Consider the following 20,288-nt stretch of genomic DNA (forward strand, 5'->3'; position numbering starts at 1 on the left):
ACATCGTACCTTATGTTTAGTTCTAATGTTTACTAAGATAAAGTAATACCTTAATACCTTTTTCTTCTTCCAGCCCCTCCCCTGGGTTTTCATTACCATATTTTATTAAATTGTATAAGTTTGGAAGAGATCCTAGGAGATCATCTATTTCAAGTCCATTCTTAAATCAAGTTCAGCTATGTGATCATGGTTTCCTACCCTATGTAGTGTTTGAAAATCCTCATGAGCAGCAGTACAGTTTGTACACATTAGGTTTGTAGCACCAGAGTTCAGATATTTACAGAAGTGAATTTTCCTTTTAGTGGATATGCTTCTGAAAGCTGTTTCCTAGTATTAGCTTGCTCAGCTAGATGGGTTTGGATTTAAAAGCAGATGTATTTCATGGCAGACAACTATTAAAACAAGCTATTTTGTATCCAACAGTGTTTATTCTCAGTGCTGTCTGAGCTCAGGAGGAATTGTGGGAGAAAGAGAAAGGAAATGTGATGTTGGGAGGATATGATTGCTTTATGTAATACAATAAACCTTGCTGTGTGAAGAGATTAAATCCTCTTTGGTCCCAGTGACTTCTGTATTGTGAAGATTTTACTGCCCATTCTGATATTGGGTAATGAAACTCACTGTGACCTGAAATCCAGAATTGAGTGTTGAATTACATTCAGAACTACTGTTGCATCAGAGGACTGTGGACAGTTGTTATTTCCATCAGATATAGAAACAAATCTGTTACTTTCAGCTTGTTTGTTTTTTTGTTGTTTTGTTTGTTTGTTTGTTTTTTATCCTGTCTGTGCTTAGTTATGCAAGTGAACATTTTGTTTTGTTCCTCAGGTATGGGAAATGTTGGAAATAAAATTCTTGTCATGTTGCTTCTATTAGTTTCTGATAAAATCTCAAGAAGTTTTATGTTTGCTTGTTTTTTCAAAGCACAGAATATTTTAAAAATTGCATAATTGATCCTTAAGGAATTATGGAAATCTTCATCCATAGAGTGAGTCCAGAATTCCATTCTCATGTGCACTTCAATATCTGTAGTTGCTACCATACTCAAAGATGTGTGGGTGTTCAAAGCTTCAGTATGTATCTATATGGGAGCATACTTTTCATATGTTTACTGTAGTTTTTTGATCTAAATATCTAGATAGTTTATAGCTTTTCCCTGAAGACCAATTATTTTTATTCCAGCTAGACTTGAGATTAAGATTGAAGTGGATGATGAAGTACTTGAACATCAGAATGGCATAATGTTCTCAGTCTCTAGAGGTTGTGTATACATAAGTATTTACACTGCTAATAGCTTACCTCTGAGAACTTACCTTAATTTCCTGCAGTTTTGTATTCCACTTTGAAAAGATAATGAAATTGTAGATTTTTTTTTCCCTGAAATACTTGTACATTTGAGTTTCATTGCTGGGTAGCATTTTCATATGTTCCATGTCTTAGGTAAGTCAGCAATAGTTTGATTTTACTTCAGTTCTATAGTAGTAGTTGATGCTTCAGTTATCAGTTATTGGGCTGATGAAGATTATTTCACTCTTCTTCAATATTTTGAAAGGAACTTATTGTCCTTCTTAGTAATTCCCCAGCTTGAAGAATGGTAAAATCATATTACTCTGGAACCTGCAATTGGTAGGAAATGAAAGGGGATTAATTTTAATTCAAAATATGGATAGAGTGTATCTGGAGATAAATAGGAATTAATTTGACTTGAAGTAAAATTTGACTGTTTTCTTATTAGACATCAAATATATTAGTGCAGGAAGCAACACCTTGATTTCCTCTGTGTGTGAGTTTTTTGTAATTTGAAATAATTACTGACTTGTGGCAGTCTGCTTCTGAGGTAAGAAAATGATGGGCATATTACTATGCACTCTATGTAAATTTTGTATAGGGTTGTGACAACTGTATACAGCTGAAGAGATACTAAATCAACAAAGTATTATTATTTAAAAAAATATTTGTAACATATCTACTTGTTTGCATGGTTACAATGAAATGGGATATTTATGAAAAATAGAACCTGAAGTTAATATCCTCATTCTGTTTCTTTTGAATATTAGCATGTAAACTGATAACTTAAGAGTGCTATTTGCATATATCATTCTTTAGTGTTTCAGTGTTGCAGTCTTGCTGCTGTCATTTATTTTTCAGTTTGAAGACCTGTTTTGACTAAAAATAGGGTGTTTTTGTGGCAGGTTTTTTTCTTACTGAATTCAGCTATTAAGTAGATTCTGGAAAAGACTATAGGTGGGCTTGATATAGTGAGCCTAAAAATAGCTTATACTGGATTATGGTCTCGCTACAAAACCATAGAGAAGGAGAAGTTAGCTTCATGTTTGTCCTCTCTGTTTATTGGTTTTGATTACATTCTGATGCTAGTGAAACATGATTTACCACAGGATTTGTCCAGCAGAATGCTGTAGACACCCAAGTGAAACAGAAACCATATATAGATACTAAGAAGAAATTAATGGAAAACATTGGGTTTTATTGTTTCTTTAAACCAATTCTCCTACTTGGTGTACTTTTAAGGAATACTTTCATGCCATAAAAGTTTACTTTTCATCCGTTTCCTTGACCTTTTAATTAGTTTCACCTTTTTGTCAACAGTCTATTTCTGCTAGTAAAGTATCAAACATCTAAAACGGTTTCAGTAGATGGTGGTGCTTGGACATTGTCATTGCTCTTTATTCTGTTGAGTCATCTTTCTGCAAAAAGTTGAAATCTGAATGCTCTGCCACAGCTGAATATGCCTTTTTGTTCCTAACTTTATTTTGTTTTACTGTTGGCCACAGAGGGTCACAGATTGTCTGGTAAGTATGTGAAGTAGAACAGTTTGTTTTAGAAACCTTTGACTTTTCTGTTTGCCTGTAAAAGAAGTAGAAAACTAAAACTGCTTTGAAAATTTGATTTAAATTGGTTCAGAATGTTAATTTTTAAACAGAGGGTACAAAAGCTATAATGTAGTACAAATTTTATTTTCAATTACAGAACAACTTCATTTCTTTTAGCTTAATTTTTTTCTAGGCAGATCAAATAAATTAGATTCTTTGCTACCCTCTCAGTCCCTTTCCCCACATGCACTTGTTGTTTATAACTTAACCTCTTCCAGTAAGTCAAGGAAAGCTTGTAGGGGAAGCTGAGATGTGTTGGTAGAAGTCACAGCATAGTCTATGCACAGGAAATCCACAGGAATCTGTTCAAGAGGGGGTGGATTTTTTTAACACTGCAAATGCAAAGCCAAAGTATGGGGGGTGAAATTTGAGTTCTTCAGGGGCAAGAAACATTTCCCTTATCCTCACTGAAGGACTTGATTACCAAAGCTTCTGTCACTGCTAGACACATGTTGATTTTGTTTAGATGAGAGTCCTTTGTGTGGACAATCTCTTGTCTACTGTCCAGATATGTGCTGGGAGCAGCTTGAATAGGAGCACTCTGCTGCATGCTGCCAGAGGAGCTTGGCTGACAGGGCTTCCCTGGCAGCTCATTTCTCGGAGCTTTTCAGAAGGGCAGCATGCAGTCCGGAAAGGGGAAATTCTCATTCTTCCTGTTAGCAAATGGCTCTGTGGGAGATCTTGCCATCCAAAAGACTGAATAAAGCCAAAGTGATTTATGGAAGGAGAGCAGTATGTTACTGTTAAATTAGAAGCAGGAAATGGTTCATCCCACTAATTTTCAAAAAATCATGTCTTTCTGATAACTTATTTCAGTTAGTAGGAAAATGGAATTTTTTAAGGTGAAAGTAGGGAAGCAGTTGATATGTAGGACACTGGGAAGGAAAGATGTGGGTTTCATAATACGTTTCTCTGGAATGTAGGTAATTTGGGTCCTGTGTCTGTTGTGTAAGTTATTTAAGCTTGGGTCTTATGTGAGAACAAGCCAACCTTTTTCTTCAAAATATGCAATCAGCCAGACTTACTGTGGTGTGTGAAAATGTGGTTCTGAAAGATAAAACAATCATGTTGTATAGATTTAGGATTTTAGAAGGCAAATAGGGAAGTAATAGTTATGCTTGGACTACTTCTGTTCCTTTTCTGTTTTTTTACAGACAGAATTCCTGAAAATGTGTAGAATACTTTTAAGAAAATGTTCCTAGAAAATTCTTAACATTTTAGTAGGCTGTCTTAAATAATTATATGTTTAGGTAGCATTTGCTGTAGCTGAATAACTATAAGGCATTAGACATCCAGATGAAGGTCTTGTTTGTGTGGTCAGCTACTGTATAAAAAATATGTAGAAAAAATATTCTTGGACATCATAGAAATTGCAACTTTTAATAACTTGAGATTCGATAAATTGTGCTTTTATGTAACATTAAAAAAATTGCAGCAACTTTTGAAACTTAATTCTCATCTTTTTTTTTTTTTCTTTTTTCAGGTTCCATTTATGAGCCACTTAAAAGTATTAACCTTCTAAAACCAGAAGGGCAAAGTCTATGGGATAAATTAGATCATTATTACAGAATTGGTAAGTTAAATGAAAGATAGTGTAACTTACAAAAACTATTTGCAGTTATGGTTGTGACAGTAATTAGCTTTGGTTTGAAGTAATACCATAGTCTTTAATAAGGATTTTTATTTTTGAGAGGTAAAGGGTTCTGTAATTCAATTCATCGTAAGATTCCTGAGTTAATATAATGCATGCATTTACATATTTTATACATTGCATGAAAAATTGTTAGCTGTAACCAGTGTTCCAAAATTATCTTCTGTAGTTGTTAAATGGTAGAAAAGATTGTTGACTTGCAAAGTGAAGGTCCTGGATGGGGTGAGATAAAAGTGATCTCATGACAGGTTTTAGTGTTTGAACTAACTTAGATATAAATTAGAATTGATATTTACATGTTAAATGTCATTGCTTCAGTATTTCTAATTGGGGATGTTTTTGTAAATTTCTGCTGGGAGTTTAAAGGCACAGTGAGTGAGGTGCTGAATTACACTTCTTGTTAAAGGTTAAAATACACATTGGAAATGCACTCTACCCATAAGACTAAGCTTAGACTTATTTTGGATAAAATTTGGAATTATTAGCCAGATACAGCTGAGAAAATATTTAAATGGAAAAAAAAAAGGCTTTCTTGTAGTACTTATAACCATTTTACAGATGAACAATGAGAAGTGAATTGTTTCTAATTAGTGGTGTTGTAATGTATATTTGTGTCAATGCTGGTCTTTTTCAATGAGATCATTTTAAGACAAAACCATCTATGTTAAAGAAGCAGTGATTTACCTTGAGTGGTTTGGGGCATTGTGTTATAATGAAGTCCTGCAATTCCAAGCAATTTTTTTTTTTGCAATGGCTGTGCAATTGCCTGTTTAAAATTTTAGTCAGGGAAGGATATGGAGCAGTGCACAATTTTTCTATCACTCTAAAAATGTGGGATGAGACTTCCTTTATTCAGATGGCTTTTTGAAGTGAAATCTGTGAGTTGTGCCTGGTCTATCCACAGACACGTTACTTTCTGTAAATGCTTTGCTTTCATATTTCTCACTGAAGAGATGATGAGTAAATTTACTTGTAATGCATGGTAGCAGCAAGTCTGTCTTGGTGCTTGCTGTTTATCTCTTGGGCACTTATTTTGCAAGCAGTCTGCTGCCTCAGTGAAAAGTCACAGTTGACATACTACATTTTGGAATAAGCTGCATTGGCTTTTTCAGCTCACATTTTATCAAAGTTCGTATAAAGTATTAGGTCACTGAAGAATGTAATACAAAAAGGCCATAAAACTCAGTAATTTTCACTTAAGATACTTGATTTCTAATACACAGACAAGAAAGAGGCTTCTTTAAATTGATGCTTGATAACACTACAGAAAAAATTGCTTTCTTGTCTTATAAAAGACAAGTTATTGTTAGAAGGGTCATGTTCAAGGATATTAAGCCCAGTTTCAATCCAATAGCATGCTAGTTATTTTACAGTTTTATGAAAGCAATTCATGAAAAGACAAATATTGAAGTACAGACAGAATGAAAATAATATATAATATCTTTTTCTAATTCATGCCTTGTTCTGTTTGTGTGTAAGAAATACTGAGTTAAATAGTTACAGTTACCCTTTCTCCTTAGTTGTTCCTTTTTAGTTTTAAAAATACTGATACAATCATCTGGCCTAAGTTAAAAGTTTTATGAATGTACAGTTCTGGAGAGTTTATTTAAATTACTGGAGGGGTCAGTTGGCATACTGCAGCCCTCTTTACCACCCCCTCCCCCTCCCCACCCTATTTTTGTTTTCACAAAAGGGGAATTACTGACTTGCATTCTAGGGATTGTGTATGGAGTGAGCTGTACTAGAACACAGCTGTATAGTTTTGGATACTGTTGGTTTTTTTGGTTGTTTTGTTTTGTGTGGGTTTTTTTTTAAAGATCTAATTTGACTGAAAATCCAATGTAAAAAAAACCTGTCTTTTACCTTACTGTGCTTTCCTTTCTGTTTTGTGTGGTTCACATCTGGATTTATTCCTGAAAATCTGTGTAGAAACTGGGAGAAGCATAAGTGTTGTTAATATTTTTTACTTTCTCACTTTTTCCAGTGAAATCAACACTGCTGCTTCATCAAAGCCCAACCACAGGTCTATTTCCTACAAAGACCTATGGAGACAACCAGAAGGCAAAAGTGCACGATAACCTTTACTGTGCTGCATGTGCCTGGGCGTTAGCCCTTGCTTACAGGTGAATAACTTCAAAGGTCACATCTCTGGTGTGTTAAGTGCTTTGTGTTACACAGTTACCCAGGCATGTTTTGAAGACAAAGCTTCATCAGAAATAGTTCTGTAAACTCATAGAGATGGTATGTGTTTCCAAATGTCAATAAAACATACAACACAAACATATAAATGTGTTTGTGTGGTGTAGTATGACTTAGTATGTAGGATAAACTATTGTAGAGTTACCTCCTGTAATATTTTATTCACAATTGCATCTCCTTTAGGAGAAATAACTGTGGAAATTGTTTTTTCTGAGATTTGCTATTGCTTGTTTCCAACCTTATTATCCCAGCCATGCAGAAGAATGCATTATCTTCATATGAACGTGGACATGACTATACAACAATCTTAAATACTTCATATTTCAAAGCACAAATGTGTGCTTCCTCCCCCCACAGTGCTTTTCCAATTTGTTTGATGAATTATCTCTCTTTCCCAGGCGTATTGATGATGACAAAGGAAGGACTCATGAACTAGAGCATTCTGCTATAAAGTGTATGAGAGGAATTCTCTACTGCTACATGCGTCAGGCTGATAAGGTAAACACTATAGCATGGACTCAAGCGCTCAATTCTAAGGGTTTAATTAAACTGTGAAAACTAACTTCTAAATATAGATAAATTTCAAAAGGGTAATGGAGTATTATTGCATGGCCCAGCTAAGAACAGCTGCTTCATTATTGTCAGGTTGCAGCATTGTTTTAGGGTATAAAAGATGAGCATTTTGGGAAGTGAACTACAGGGCATACTTGAAACTTCTTGGGGTTCTGTCTGAAATTACTGGTCTAATGTCTAAATAGGATAAATAATAACTGGGTGGAGGGGGAGTTACATTTTTTAGTGCTAAAATGGAAGGATGTAGAATTTCTTAAAACTGGAGAATTTTCTTTGCGTTATAAGCTTGGTTATTGGATTTTCAGTTGTTCACCTTACCTAGATGATTGGTTTGATTATTTTGCTTGGTTTCTTAAGCAGCCACTTTCCAGTATTCTTTGGCCTAATATATATTCAGAAGGGCAGTAACCTAAAGTGAATAAGGGGACAGAACAAATTTCTTATGTTGTGTTATAGTTCAGCCTTCAATGCTTTTGTGATTATGACTTGAATATTCAGGGCTTCTCTTTATAAAAATTTAGGTGTGGTAGAATAATTTTTCTTAGTTGTTAGCAACAATTCTACAGATAGTTCAATACCTGTATCCATGTGATTATTTTAAGTTTCATGTCACTGACTTGTATTATTAAAAATAATTTTTGTATTACTGTGTAGCTTTTATCACTTCTAAGTACTGAAACTGAAATGTGAACTCCACAGGCATGTGATATCAGTAATAAGATGTAAATTAGGTATATTGCCAATTGTATTTCTGCTGACATATTTTTTTGCTCAGTTTTCTTAGCCTATGTCATATTTTTAAATAATCTTGACCTAAATTGTCATGGCATCACAGCTGAAGTGACTTGAAACACTGGTGGATAGCTACAGGCTCTTTAGTACAGGCAAGAAAGGTGAGGAGAGCTGCCCCATATGTGAAAGAGTAGCTGGAATTTATGAGGAAAGGGTGATGAGCCAGCTGCAAGTTTGAGTCAGGATTCTGTGTACATTTCAGATCTGTCGATTCGAGGTAGGTATGATACGCTTCAACATGCTTGCTGCTAAGATTTAAGCTGTAGTAAAAGAAGGTGATCATTGTCCAGAAAATGAAAGTGACTATGCATCTGCAGCTATCTGTTAGAGAGGTTTCTTCGCTATTAAACCTAAAGAGATGACAGAGATGGATTGACTATTTATGTTGTTTAAGTGTATCTTTATGTATGAAACAGGTTCTGGTAAGTTTCAGGTGGTCTTATCAAGATACTTCAAAAATATCTGAGTTGCGTGGTTATGTTATGTAGTGAAATTATAATTGACTTGGATTTTGTATTTTGCCTTTAATTCACCTTAAGGTTCAGCAGTTTAAACAAGACCCCAAACCATCTGCATGCCTTCATTCTGTATTTGGTGCACACACTGGAGATGAGGTCCTTTCACATAAGGAATACGGTCACCTTCAGGTAAAGTACACACATGTGTAAATGAAAGTTGAGATGATTTTGAATAATTTTATTGTAGTCTCTATTCTTTCACCATGCATCTATCTCAGTTTGTTCAGATTTGTGCTAAATGTGTTGTACTTGATAAAGCTGAGATTCCTTCTGCATCTTTTAGTGGACAAGATACTGTTTTGAAATGTAACTCAGTGGTGTGTTTTGGTCAGAAGGTACTGAAATAACTGGCTTTCATGGATGTAGATAGTTTGGTTTCTATAAGGAGTTGCTTCTTTCTGAGACTGTTCTGTTTTTTGTGAGACAAAACCCTAGGCCTGCCAGGGCTGTAGGTCCTGACCAGTTTTGAGTCAGCTGTTGGCTATAGGTGTATCCCAGATGATAAATGTTACACCAGGTATATAGGGGGAAATTTACTGAGGACAGAGGGCTCCTGCTCCTGCTGACGCTGCTCCTATTCCTTCTCCTGCTTCCAAGGATTGCTTTCCTGTTTAGCGTGACTGCTGTACCTTCACTGGGCTGAGTACAACTTTATCTACTTTATATTGGCGTTGGTATGAGTTTTGTTGTTTCATTAAATCCATTTTCATTTCACCCCATGGGTCTTCTTTACCCAATTTTTTTTCTCTCTGTTGGGGAGGGGGTCATTGGGTGATAGGGCAGCTGCTATGGTTCAGCCCAAGCATGGGCTAAACGTAGCCAGAGACTAACAGATGGCTGTCAGTAAATAATCCTGGCAAAAAAATTACTGAAATAGTCAGTCAAGTGAAGGAATTGGTGCACTCTTACATTGAATATGATCTTATTGTTTTAATGTTCTCAGTTGATTTTTCTTCAAGTCTGAACAATCTTCATTCATAGTATAGTTTTAATGTAAAGCTTTGTCTAGTTACAAAATGTGCCTCACTGTTTTGTGCAGTGGTTTTTAGTCAGATTCATTGCATAATCAATCAGTTTATTGTCTTTTATTTTTCGATGTTGACTTACACTTTTTTCCCCTCTGTCTCTTTATCTTCAGCCCCCCTTTTTTTTCCGCCTTTGTCTTTGCCTTCATTTTTTGCATTTTGTGACACTGCAGCTTTGCATATTTTTTTTAAATTCAGAAATGACTAGTGAAGTTATTCAGAACTGTCAGTAGGCTGATAATTCTTTAATTTCCTGGTGACAGCATCACTTAAATAGTTTGTAGAGTGAATGTGTTGGATTCAGGAAATCTGTGTTCTGTGGAGTTATCCTAAGTTAGCATTTTGGACTTTGGTGTGAAGCTTCCTGAATATGCACAACTTCTGTCTGCAGGAGATACTAATTTTGATAGCGCGAAATCTCTACTTTTGTGGCAACTTTGCCCTTCCCATAAAGATAAACGCATAATCCTTTCTGTCATCAACAAATCTCAGAACCCAGAGTTTTCAGCTCTAAATGGACAACAGAAAGCACAACAACTGAGATGTCCATTTGGAAAGAATGGAATATGTTATGTAGCTGGTCTGCTGTTACTGCTGTACTTGGTGTTTTTCAGATTGTATTAAGAAACGAGTCCATGGTCTTTCAACGTTGGAATTTTTAGAATTTGGACCTGATTCTTTATCTGATAAGCTTCACATAGGAATCTAGCTTTTTTTTCTATGAGATAGTTTCTCAAAATTTTATATACTGAGATGATGGGTTTATACCACATTTTTGTGATAAACTTACTTTCTCTGTTGCAACTGTATGAATTCTTAATTCTACTAGAATTCTGTGTAACAAAAGCTGTTTTCTTTGATTCGTTATAAATTGATATGATGCTTATCTGTACAGCTGCTGAAGGTAATTACTGTTAATAATAAATGCTACGTACAGCTACAAAAGAAAAGAATTTTTCACAAATGTAGTTGTATCTGAATATTGCAATTGTATTTCTGTCAGTTGACAATGCTAAAATGCCCATCAAGGATAAAGTTCATTGCATTTTAGATGTGCTGGTTACTCTTCAATGTGATACTTGCCTTCTAGGTGCTCTACTTGCTAATAAGTAGTGGTATGTCACACATGAAGTGACATGTGACTCAAGTGATTGTCTGTGGGTCAAAGCAGTACATCTAAGCAAAAATAGTAAAATATAATAGTTTCAAGTAATAGTAAAAATGATGATACTGCAGCACAAGTTTTAGAGAGCAATGCTTCTGTGTGTTTCTCTTCCTATTAATTGTTTCCACATCGTTATATCTAGGATATTGATAGATTAAAATAATGCTTTTGGAGAACCAAAACTGTAGTGGGACCATCTTTGTTAGTAGTATCACATTTATCTAGTTTGTTTATAACTAACTTTATTAATTGCAATCCATAATTTCCTTTCTGTCTTCAGATAAATGCTGTGTCATTATTCCTCCTGTATTTGGTTGAGATGATCTCTTCAGGCCTGCAGATTATCTACAACACCGATGAGGTAAATTGATTTCCAATCTTACAACATATAATTTATTAAGTTGTTTTTTTTTTTTTTCTTGCTTTGATTTAATCACCAACTGTAAAATAATTGTTCTGGAAATGCACTTCAGGTATTCCCCACTTGTAATGGAAGTCAGAAAAGATAAAAGGAACAAATGGATAGTATAATAAAATAATAGCTAATGAAGTATTTTATATACAAAGACTTAATGTAACTTGTTATTGAAACTTAAATATTTCCCTGCTACATCTGAAAGGTACAAAGTCAAGAATTCAAAGGTCTGTTGGGACAGTTAAATTCTAGTTATATTGTCAATTTTTGCCTTATTGTTAGTCAGCGCATTCTGTTCAGTAGAATTTCAACCTTGATTTTCTGGAAAGCAGAAAGGCATACGAACCTATGGGTATTAAGAAATCTAGCTATTTCTTTAATTGAAAATAAACCAGCTTTATATCACGGTAAGAGATGTTTGTATTCTTGTTAGCTGCTTTGTAAGACAATAATAGCCACTGTGGCCTTGACTTGAGAAGTAGTGGTGTCAGGACTGCGTATTGTGCCAATCTAAAGTGATGCTGCATTGTGAGGCAAGAACGCCGATACCTTTTTTTTCCCTCCACTTTTCTTATTGTGTATTTGTCCATTTACTATATGCTACTGTGTTAAAAAGCTTTGATGCACTTAGAGTTGTACCATTTTTAAAAGGGAATTTTTTTCCAGTAGTAGTATATTTGCATTCTATTTCTAAAATGATTTTTTAAGAGAATGGGAAAAACAAGTCATGCAAATTATCTTCTTTCTCTCTTAGATCATATTATAGGTCTATATTATTTTCTCTAAATTGCCTTTATATCTGAGGAGACAAATTTATATAATTATGTATATATTTAGCCTGATTTAATTTCTATTATCTTGCAGATGTTTGCATTTTATCACAGAATCTGCAGAAAAAGTGCATGTGTTTAGACTTCAGTGGAGTTTCTCAAGTGTCAGAATCTAGTTTTCATAGTAGGTATGCCCTATGAGTCTGTGGGCTGTGGAGATTATAGGTCAGTGGCAAGATAACCTTAGTATAGAAGTCTTTCTGTAGCTTCCACAGCTGCATGTATTCTCAGATCTTATTAATGTCACATAACTGTGGTGTTTCCAAGTTTTCCTGTGTGCATAGTGACATTGGTAGCACTGTGGATTTGACAGTCCTGTACCTAAACATCAAGTTGGGTATTTCCTTCCAATGAGATCATTGCATAGTGTATTTAGTCTATTTCCTTTTGTAGAGAGTTTCAAACCAGTGCTAGCATAGTGGCAGATGGCTGATATTTGGCAAGCTGTCTGCATGAATATGTTTGTACACAGAACTCTTGGCTTGGAAGGCAGTCATTGTATGTTGGGCTGCTTGATGTCAGGCATGGCAGCTGACAGTGAGTTGCCCTGTAATTGCATCTCTTTGCAGTTGGAGAATAATTAAATTGCATCTTTGCATCCATAACAAAGATAACAGTATATGATTGTGCAAGCGTGTGAATTTGAGAACTGTTATCTACATATAAACCTGTCATCCATGCTGTGTGTGAACTCTTCATTACACCTTGCTCTATACATGCGTGACTTCTGGAAAAATAACACACACAGTCCACAACTTCTCTAAGTGCTTCAGCATAGCCTTGGTTATAGCATTTAGCTGTCTGTGATATGAATGATTGCTCTCTGAAGATTTTGGTCTGCAACCAAATCATTAGTGGTACTAAGTTATTGGTAAGGTTGTATATTTCTTTGTGGTGGTCTTTGCTTCTTCGCGTAGATGATGCATCTAAATGACAGCTGAATACAGCTTAAATACCCTAAGATACTACAAAATACCTTAATATTCAGTTGAAATGTGTTGATCCAGAAAGATATTTTAATGTTAATAAATTGATTTGGAATTTTGGTTGTATTTCTTAAGGAGCATGTTTTGGATCTGCGTATGTATGTCTTAGCTAAAGCTAATATAATAAAACATTGGCATATCAGTTTCCTTAAAAATAATGAAGAAATAGCACCCAAGATGTGTGTCCTAATCTCACAAGATTTAAAAAATCAAACCGCCATCTTTATAACTTTTCAAATATGTGTCTTTGGCTATGAAATATTTATCCTTGTTTCTGCATCAGTTGTCATCACCAGATATGAGACAGCTCTTAATATTTTGTCATGAAAAACTGGCTTTAAAGGAAATGTCTGGACTAGGGACTGTCATTCTCTGAGGATGTGTGTGAGGAAGGATGGAAAGAACAATTGTGATGCCTAAGGAAAAACAACTTTGTCTTTTTGAAAAAGAAAGAATATATGTTTTCATTTTCCTTCAGTCACATTTTTTTCTTTCTTTTCTTTGTTTCTTGTAGGTGTCCTTCATTCAAAATCTGGTGTTTTGTGTGGAAAGAGCGTATCGTGTACCAGATTTTGGTATCTGGGAAAGAGGAAGTAAATACAACAATGGCACTACAGAGCTGCATTCAAGGTAGGTGAGAAAATGTAGCTCTCAGTTAAAGCATGTAAATGTGATAGGAATGAAAATATTTCGTGAGGTGAGTTAAAAATAATAATGCATTAAAATACTGTTTGAACTGAATTACAATTCTCTAAAGACTGAGGGGTGTATTTTGGGAAATGTGAAGCATAATTTCATCATCATATGCATGCTGAAATAACCACATAGATGCTTAGCTATTTTAGTATTCAAATTCCAATAATTATCTGCAGCTGCATGCATATAATTCTGCAAATTCTGTTCAGAACTGTTCAGGCTCTTGAGGTATGTGCAAGAGATTGTATTACCAAAATGTTTAAGAATATCCTGATTTAACTGAATCGTGGGTCTAGATTTTTCTCCTCCCCTCTGTGTTTGGAGGAAGAAGGGGGAAACTGTAGAGTGTGAAGCCCAGTGCACAAGTTCTTTTGCAGGTTCCTCTGATCACACAAGTAACTGGCATTCTCACCCTTGCCTGTAACACTGGGACATTTTAACGCTAAGGAGGGCCAATTCACTTCAGTGGAATTGATCTATCCTAGATCACATCTGTTATCTCAAATCTTGCTTTTGCTGGTGTTACTATTGTGTGTTTCACTTTGTGACTTCTGAGTTTTTATTAATTGTGAAGTAGCTGTATTTTGGATATTTTAGGATGTGAAAAAATAACATAGGTCATCCAACTTGCCGTAGGTTTGCAAATAATAGTTTTTTTCCTGACTTTAAGGTTGCCAGTATGAGAACAGAGGACTGCCAAGTTATATAATCTGCTTAATTGCTTTCTTCCTCCTGTATCTGTAAAATTGTTGAATGCTGCACTACATGAGCCTTCACTTAGAAGGCTCCACATCTCACCTTCTACAAATTTGCAGCAGAAACACTTAAATTCTTGTACTTTCTGTTATTTGTGGCATTATGGTTATTCAGTATGTGAATTCCCTCCAGGGAAAACTGAACATCTTGCCTTAATCTAGACAGACATTTATCGGTTGTTTTTATTAAGGATGAAGTTTTAAGAGATGAACTGAGCCAGTCAAGAGATCATTGGCACAAAAGAAAGTATAGAGCATAGTTCAAATTTTAGTAATTTTTGGTCTTTAGAAACAGGCATTGCCCCCCCTGTGTAGGACAAAGGAGGTTAATCTGTCTCTGTACTCTGCACTGGTCAGGCCACACTGAGTACCGTGTCCAGTTCTAGGCTCCTCAGTTCAAGAGAGATGTTGAGGTACTGGAACATGTCCAGAGAAGGGCAACAAAGCTGGTGAGAGGCTATGAGTAGAGGCCAAGGGAGCTGGGGTTGTTTAGCCTGGAGAAGAGGAGGCTCAGGGGTGACCTTATTGCTGCCTACAACTACCTGAAGGGAGGTTGTAGCCAGGTGGGGGTTGGTCTTTTCTCCCAGGCAACCAGCAATAGAATAAGGGGACACAGTGTCAAGTTGTACTGTGGGAGGTATAGGCTGGCTGTTAGGAGGAAGCTCTTCACAGAGAGAGTGACTTGCCATTGGAATGGGCTGCCCAGGGAGATGGTGGAGTCTCCATCCCTGGAGGTGTTCAAGAAAGGACTGGATGGGGCAGTTAGTGCTATGGTCTGGTTGATTGGATAGAGCTAGACTGGATGATCTTGGTTGGATATGTTGGAATGGATGGATAGCTTGGGTTGGATGATCTTGGAGGTCTCTTCCGACATGGTTGATTCTACATTATTGATGAACCTTGAGTAAACTAAAATGCTGTCTATAGTTTGTTATGCCCCTATGGTAGTGTATCTACCTAAGAGAGCTCTAACAACAATTGTTAAAAAAAAATACAAACTCAAAAAAACACAAAGAAATTATTGTAATTAACTGGGGTTAGTCAGGAGTGGTGTATGTCTGTCTGAAGTGACCAGTTTGGAGACCATAATCACTTCAGTTTCAGTCTTGTGTACTGTACTCCTGACCCTTACAACTCAGACTGTAAATCTACACACTGTGTGTTTGCTTTCAGAATTTACAGAAGGTATTATGTAATATGAAGCCCATGAATAAAAACTACAGATTATGGCCTGTGTTAGAAGATGCAGATATTTTATATCTTTACACAGTCTTGGTATTCTGTTTTAGTACAATTCAAACCACTTCTAATAGATGATAAATAATGAAATGCTCTGTGGACCAGGTCTTCTTTGATGTATGCAAAGTGATGCCTTTTACTACTTCAAAGGCAAGATTTGTAACAGCTTTTATTATAGAGTGATCCCCTTCCCATACGTATGAACTTCTGAAAAATTAAATTGTCCTGTAACCATTTGATCAAGCTGTTCTCCAGGCATCTTCTGGGTACCTCTGCAAAATGTTTTTGACATCTCCCACATGTACTGTGAGAATAATGAAGTTGCTGAAGTGCAGTATCTTCATATTCTGAATCTAAGGATGTAGAGCCTCAATCTGGCTCTCCTCTATAGTGTAAGGTATTGCACTGCTATAGTCGCATCCTTCCTTGTTGTTTTGTTTTATATAGATAGAAATTATTATTGTTCTTGTTCTGGGATTGTTTTTTGGTTTGTTGGTTGATAATGGATTGGTTTGTGGGTTGTGATTTTAGCATCTTGTGTTGTGCTCAAGTTGAACTGCACAGTTCTTGTAACAGAGAAAGAAAACTGAATAGAAAGAAGGTTTAAGGATATATATGCTTTATGATGTGTTTTGATTAGCAGTTACTAAGACTATGAAAATTTTAGTGTTTGCCATCAAGTATTTCATTGAGAGGGTAAATCAAACAAAAGTTACTGGGAGTGATGAATGATGCTTAAGTTAATGTACTGATGTTTTTTATCATACTGGAAGTATCATTTTGCTGAATTAGTCTGTTTTCCTGCCCACAAAGTGGGTCAAGGTCAAGTGTATTAGGATTGCAAGACTGCACTTGATAATCTGTACAAATTACAATAATTGGCTGCTATAGTGAAGTCTCCAGTTGGAACCTGAGGATGTTTAGGAATCTTCACTTGAAGCACAGAGAAGCACCAGAGCAGGACACTCAAAAGGCATTATGGAATCTCCATCTTAGCAAACTTTTAAGACTTATCTACATGCGATGATGACTTAGTTGAATTGATCTTGGTTTTTGTACGTGGCTTCAAGTGAGAGTTGGTTTTGCACTAGATGACTGTCATATGAACCTTTCAACCAATTACTTTATGATCCTGTCAGAATTTCAGAGGAATATTGAAAGTGAATTTGGAGTAGTCTTTGTTTTAGGACACTCTCCAAATAAGAATATTTTTCTCTAGGAATAGAGACCATCAGGTTAACACAGCATATTCATTGTGATTTGTCGAGTGGAGAAAGGAACATATTTATTGAAATACAGTTTGCCTTTAATTTATACTGTTAAAACAGTCTGGTTTTATTGTTTTGTTGCTTTTAAATTGCAGAGTATGAAGCATCTATAGAAAGGTATGAGCATAATGTTTATTACAAAGCCTATTTCTAATTTGACCAATGGGAAGGCATTAATCCATGGGAGTGAAATAAGTGTCTAAAGTGTAATCATAGTTCTGAAGTGTGTTTTGTTGTGTGATGTACTCAGTCTTTTGAAAATGTACAAGATAGTGCAGCTGTTTCTTGGGCTTTCAACTTTCTCCTGTCAGTTACCTACGAAACTCACGTGTATGGTGAAGGGAATGCTAGATAGACCTTTGTAATGTGAAGGAATACTACGTGATGGGGGAAAGAAAATGGTATTCTAATGCTCAAACACTTGTATTTAAATTTTCAGATAATGCTTGTGAGTATCTAAAGTCTCCAGGGGCTTTAAATACTAAAGGTCATAAAAATACTGACAGGAAGTATTAGTCTTATTGTAGAATAATGACTATGTAAAATAGAAATTATTTTGAAAGAAGGAATCCATATTTGTATTCAGTATTTTTTTCAAGTACTACCATCCTATTTAATAGGTAGAGTACTTGTACATTATTTGAAGGCCAGCAGTTGTTGCTGTTGAGCAAGTATTACTTCTCTACTGTTTTTGTTTGTTTTTTTTTCCCCACTATGAAAATAACCTGACTGTTTGTGCTAGTTCTGGCTTTGGAAGGGAAAAGAAGAATGGTATTTAATATTCTGAGAACATAGATTGCAGTGAATTTAATTTTCTGTGTCTTCAGCTTGATAATACTTAACTCCCGTGAAAAGTTGAGTCATCATGCCAATTTGTTTGATCAGTTTCTAGGTGATAATTAAAATAGAGCATTTGTTAGACCAATTACATTTTTTTGTTCAGGTAATTGAAACAAGGCCAGAAAAATAATTATACTCACAACATTTCCGAGTTCAGTTTTTCTTCATCACATTCTCCAGTACCAAAAGCTTTCATCTACAGAAGATACAGTACTGAAGAATTTCACCACTGTTTGATGGCAGCTGCTCAGAGCAGAACTTACTTAACCTAATCAGCTTTCTCTTGCTTCACCAATTAGCATTAAATCCCATGAGTACTACTGCTGGCAGTGTTTCAGAGAAAATACGAGGTTTATAAACCTGTCAGCAATAGTTAAAAAGCATAAAAGTCTGAAAGTAGTGCCTGAAGTGTTTCTGTTAGACCCAACCTAGTTAAAATAGTACTTGAAAGAAACAAATTCTATAACTCTGAACTGAGTTTTTCCATTATTTTCTGTGTAATCATAATCAGATCCCATCTTTACAATATGGATTAATTGGTAAATATTTGAAAATTGATATTATACCGTAATAAATAATGCAAATCAGTTTGTTTACAGTAAGGTTAAATGTTTGCTCTGATCCCAGAATGCTGCATGGAGTACTGAAGAATAAATCACAGTCTCTGCCTGCAGTTCTCTGTCAGTTTGGTTGCTACAATTTTTTGGAGCTGTGCAATGCAGTTGTTTGCCAATACTATCACAACACCTCTTACACTGAAAATGGGTATTATTGGTCATTATTTGCTAAATAATTTTGCTAACTCAGTGTTGCTTCATTAATTTTTAAAACAAAATGTCTTAGGTTTCCTTGTTCAGAAAGTACGTATTCCCAACTTAAATCTTTATTAACAAAATTAATACTTTACTATTTTACTGCAACTGGAGTGTGGCCTTCAAGACACTTGAGGATACTTCCATTTTTCTCAGTCATGGCTATCTATGTGCTCCCGTGGTTCTCATGTTATTTGGCACATGGATGCTCTGGCAAACTTTTTTGTTTGTTTTTGGGTTGTTCCCTGTTTGACTGTACTGCATAATTTTAAACCCAAATGAAAGATGTCAAGAAAAAGGAAAGGCTGAATGGATAATTAGTTTAGACAGGAAAAGATACAGACTTTTAACTCCTTTTTTTATTTTTTATTATTTTGAATTATTTTGCTGATGAATAAATTGTTCAATTAATTGTTTTTTTAACTGCAGTTGAATGGACACATGAAGTTGGCCTATCTATAATCATACATTTTTAAAAACAGTATTTGGATTTCTGCTTTTAGTCATAAATCCAATTTCACAAAACATCAAAAATGCCTGTGTGCATTGAGAAGAAATGTTGCTATGCTGCCTTTTGTTGTGTGTTTTGGGCTTTTATATTAATAATCACAAGGGAAAGTATAAGACAGAAAAGGCTTTGTAAAAGTCTCGTGCGTATTTTTATTTGTAGTGTATAATTTTCATAATTGGTAATCAATTAAATTACTGAATTGTGAGCGATGTTAGTGATTTATGTCTTCAAACATAACTTGTTTTCTTTGTGATGGAGTTAGTGCAATGAAAGATGGTTAACTATATGGTTGACATCATTGTTTTATTGAAAGCTAGCAAGAAGTCTTCTAAAATTTATTGCTTTAGAGTTGGGTTAAAAAATTTGTGCTGTGCTAATATGCTGTTAGCAAGACCTTGAAATGCAGAACGCCAGATGTATAGTTGCAGGGTGAGAGCAGAAGTGCTCCTTCCAGATGGTCTCTGACATTTTGAAGACAAATTGCTATAAAGTATTAAAAAAAACAACAACCAAAACCCAAAAAACAAACCAACAACCAACATCCAACCCCAGAGCAACCTGCCACAGAACACCCAAATTTGGTGCATCATCATTTTATTAATATAATGATCAAGCAGAAAACTCAAATCAAGGTAAAATCATAATTCTGAATACTGCAAATGTGTTAAATTTTAATCTGAGCTTGAATTATTTACCTCTGTTATTGTTGGTTTTGTTTTGTTTTCTCCTTAGCTCTGTGGGACTGGCAAAAGCAGCTTTAGAAGCAATTAATGGTTTCAATCTCTTCGGAAATCAGGTAATAAAAATGTTTGGTTTTCTCTTTCTTTCCTTGCATTGTTTTCTTGGAATATTTCATTTTTTTGACTTGTAATCTTGCTCACGTGACCAAGTGTGTGGATTTAATACAAATTAAACATTAATTGATGTTACATATATAAGTTACCATTTGTTTTAAGTAGCTAACATGGAAGTTCAATCTATTAAACAATCTTACCTACTGATGAAAAGTTACTATTGCTAGATTCTTCTTTGTCTTGCAGCATAAACTAGGAGGTCCTCCTAAAGAAAGATTTCTGACTCTGTAGGCTTTGGTATCTTTTCAGTTTTGGGGGATATCTAATC

At 35.2% G+C, this 20,288-nt stretch overlaps 1 protein-coding gene across 6 annotated transcripts in view; it reads left to right on the forward strand.

Moving 5' to 3' along the window:
• Window positions 1-20,288, forward strand: part of PHKB (phosphorylase kinase regulatory subunit beta) — a 65,079-nt gene that overhangs the window by 4,750 nt on the left and 40,041 nt on the right. For 3 of the 6 annotated variants that reach the window (XM_064160320.1, XM_064160319.1, XM_064160324.1), the window contains exons 2-8: window positions 4,375-4,464; window positions 6,527-6,665; window positions 7,140-7,239; window positions 8,646-8,753; window positions 11,095-11,175; window positions 13,560-13,675; window positions 19,899-19,962. In XM_064160320.1, the coding sequence (XP_064016390.1) occupies window positions 4,375-4,464; window positions 6,527-6,665; window positions 7,140-7,239; window positions 8,646-8,753; window positions 11,095-11,175; window positions 13,560-13,675; window positions 19,899-19,962 (698 nt within the window). Of the gene's footprint in view, window positions 1-2,792; window positions 2,811-4,374; window positions 4,465-6,526; window positions 6,666-7,139; window positions 7,240-8,645; window positions 8,754-9,221; window positions 9,299-11,094; window positions 11,176-13,559; window positions 13,676-19,898; window positions 19,963-20,288 lie in introns of those variants that run through there. The other 3 variants (XM_064160323.1, XM_064160322.1, XM_064160325.1) reach the window with 2 other exon arrangements.

Source organism: Pogoniulus pusillus, chromosome 20 (genome assembly GCF_015220805.1).
Source record: "Pogoniulus pusillus isolate bPogPus1 chromosome 20, bPogPus1.pri, whole genome shotgun sequence".
Classification (NCBI taxonomy): Eukaryota; Metazoa; Chordata; class Aves; order Piciformes; family Lybiidae; genus Pogoniulus; species Pogoniulus pusillus.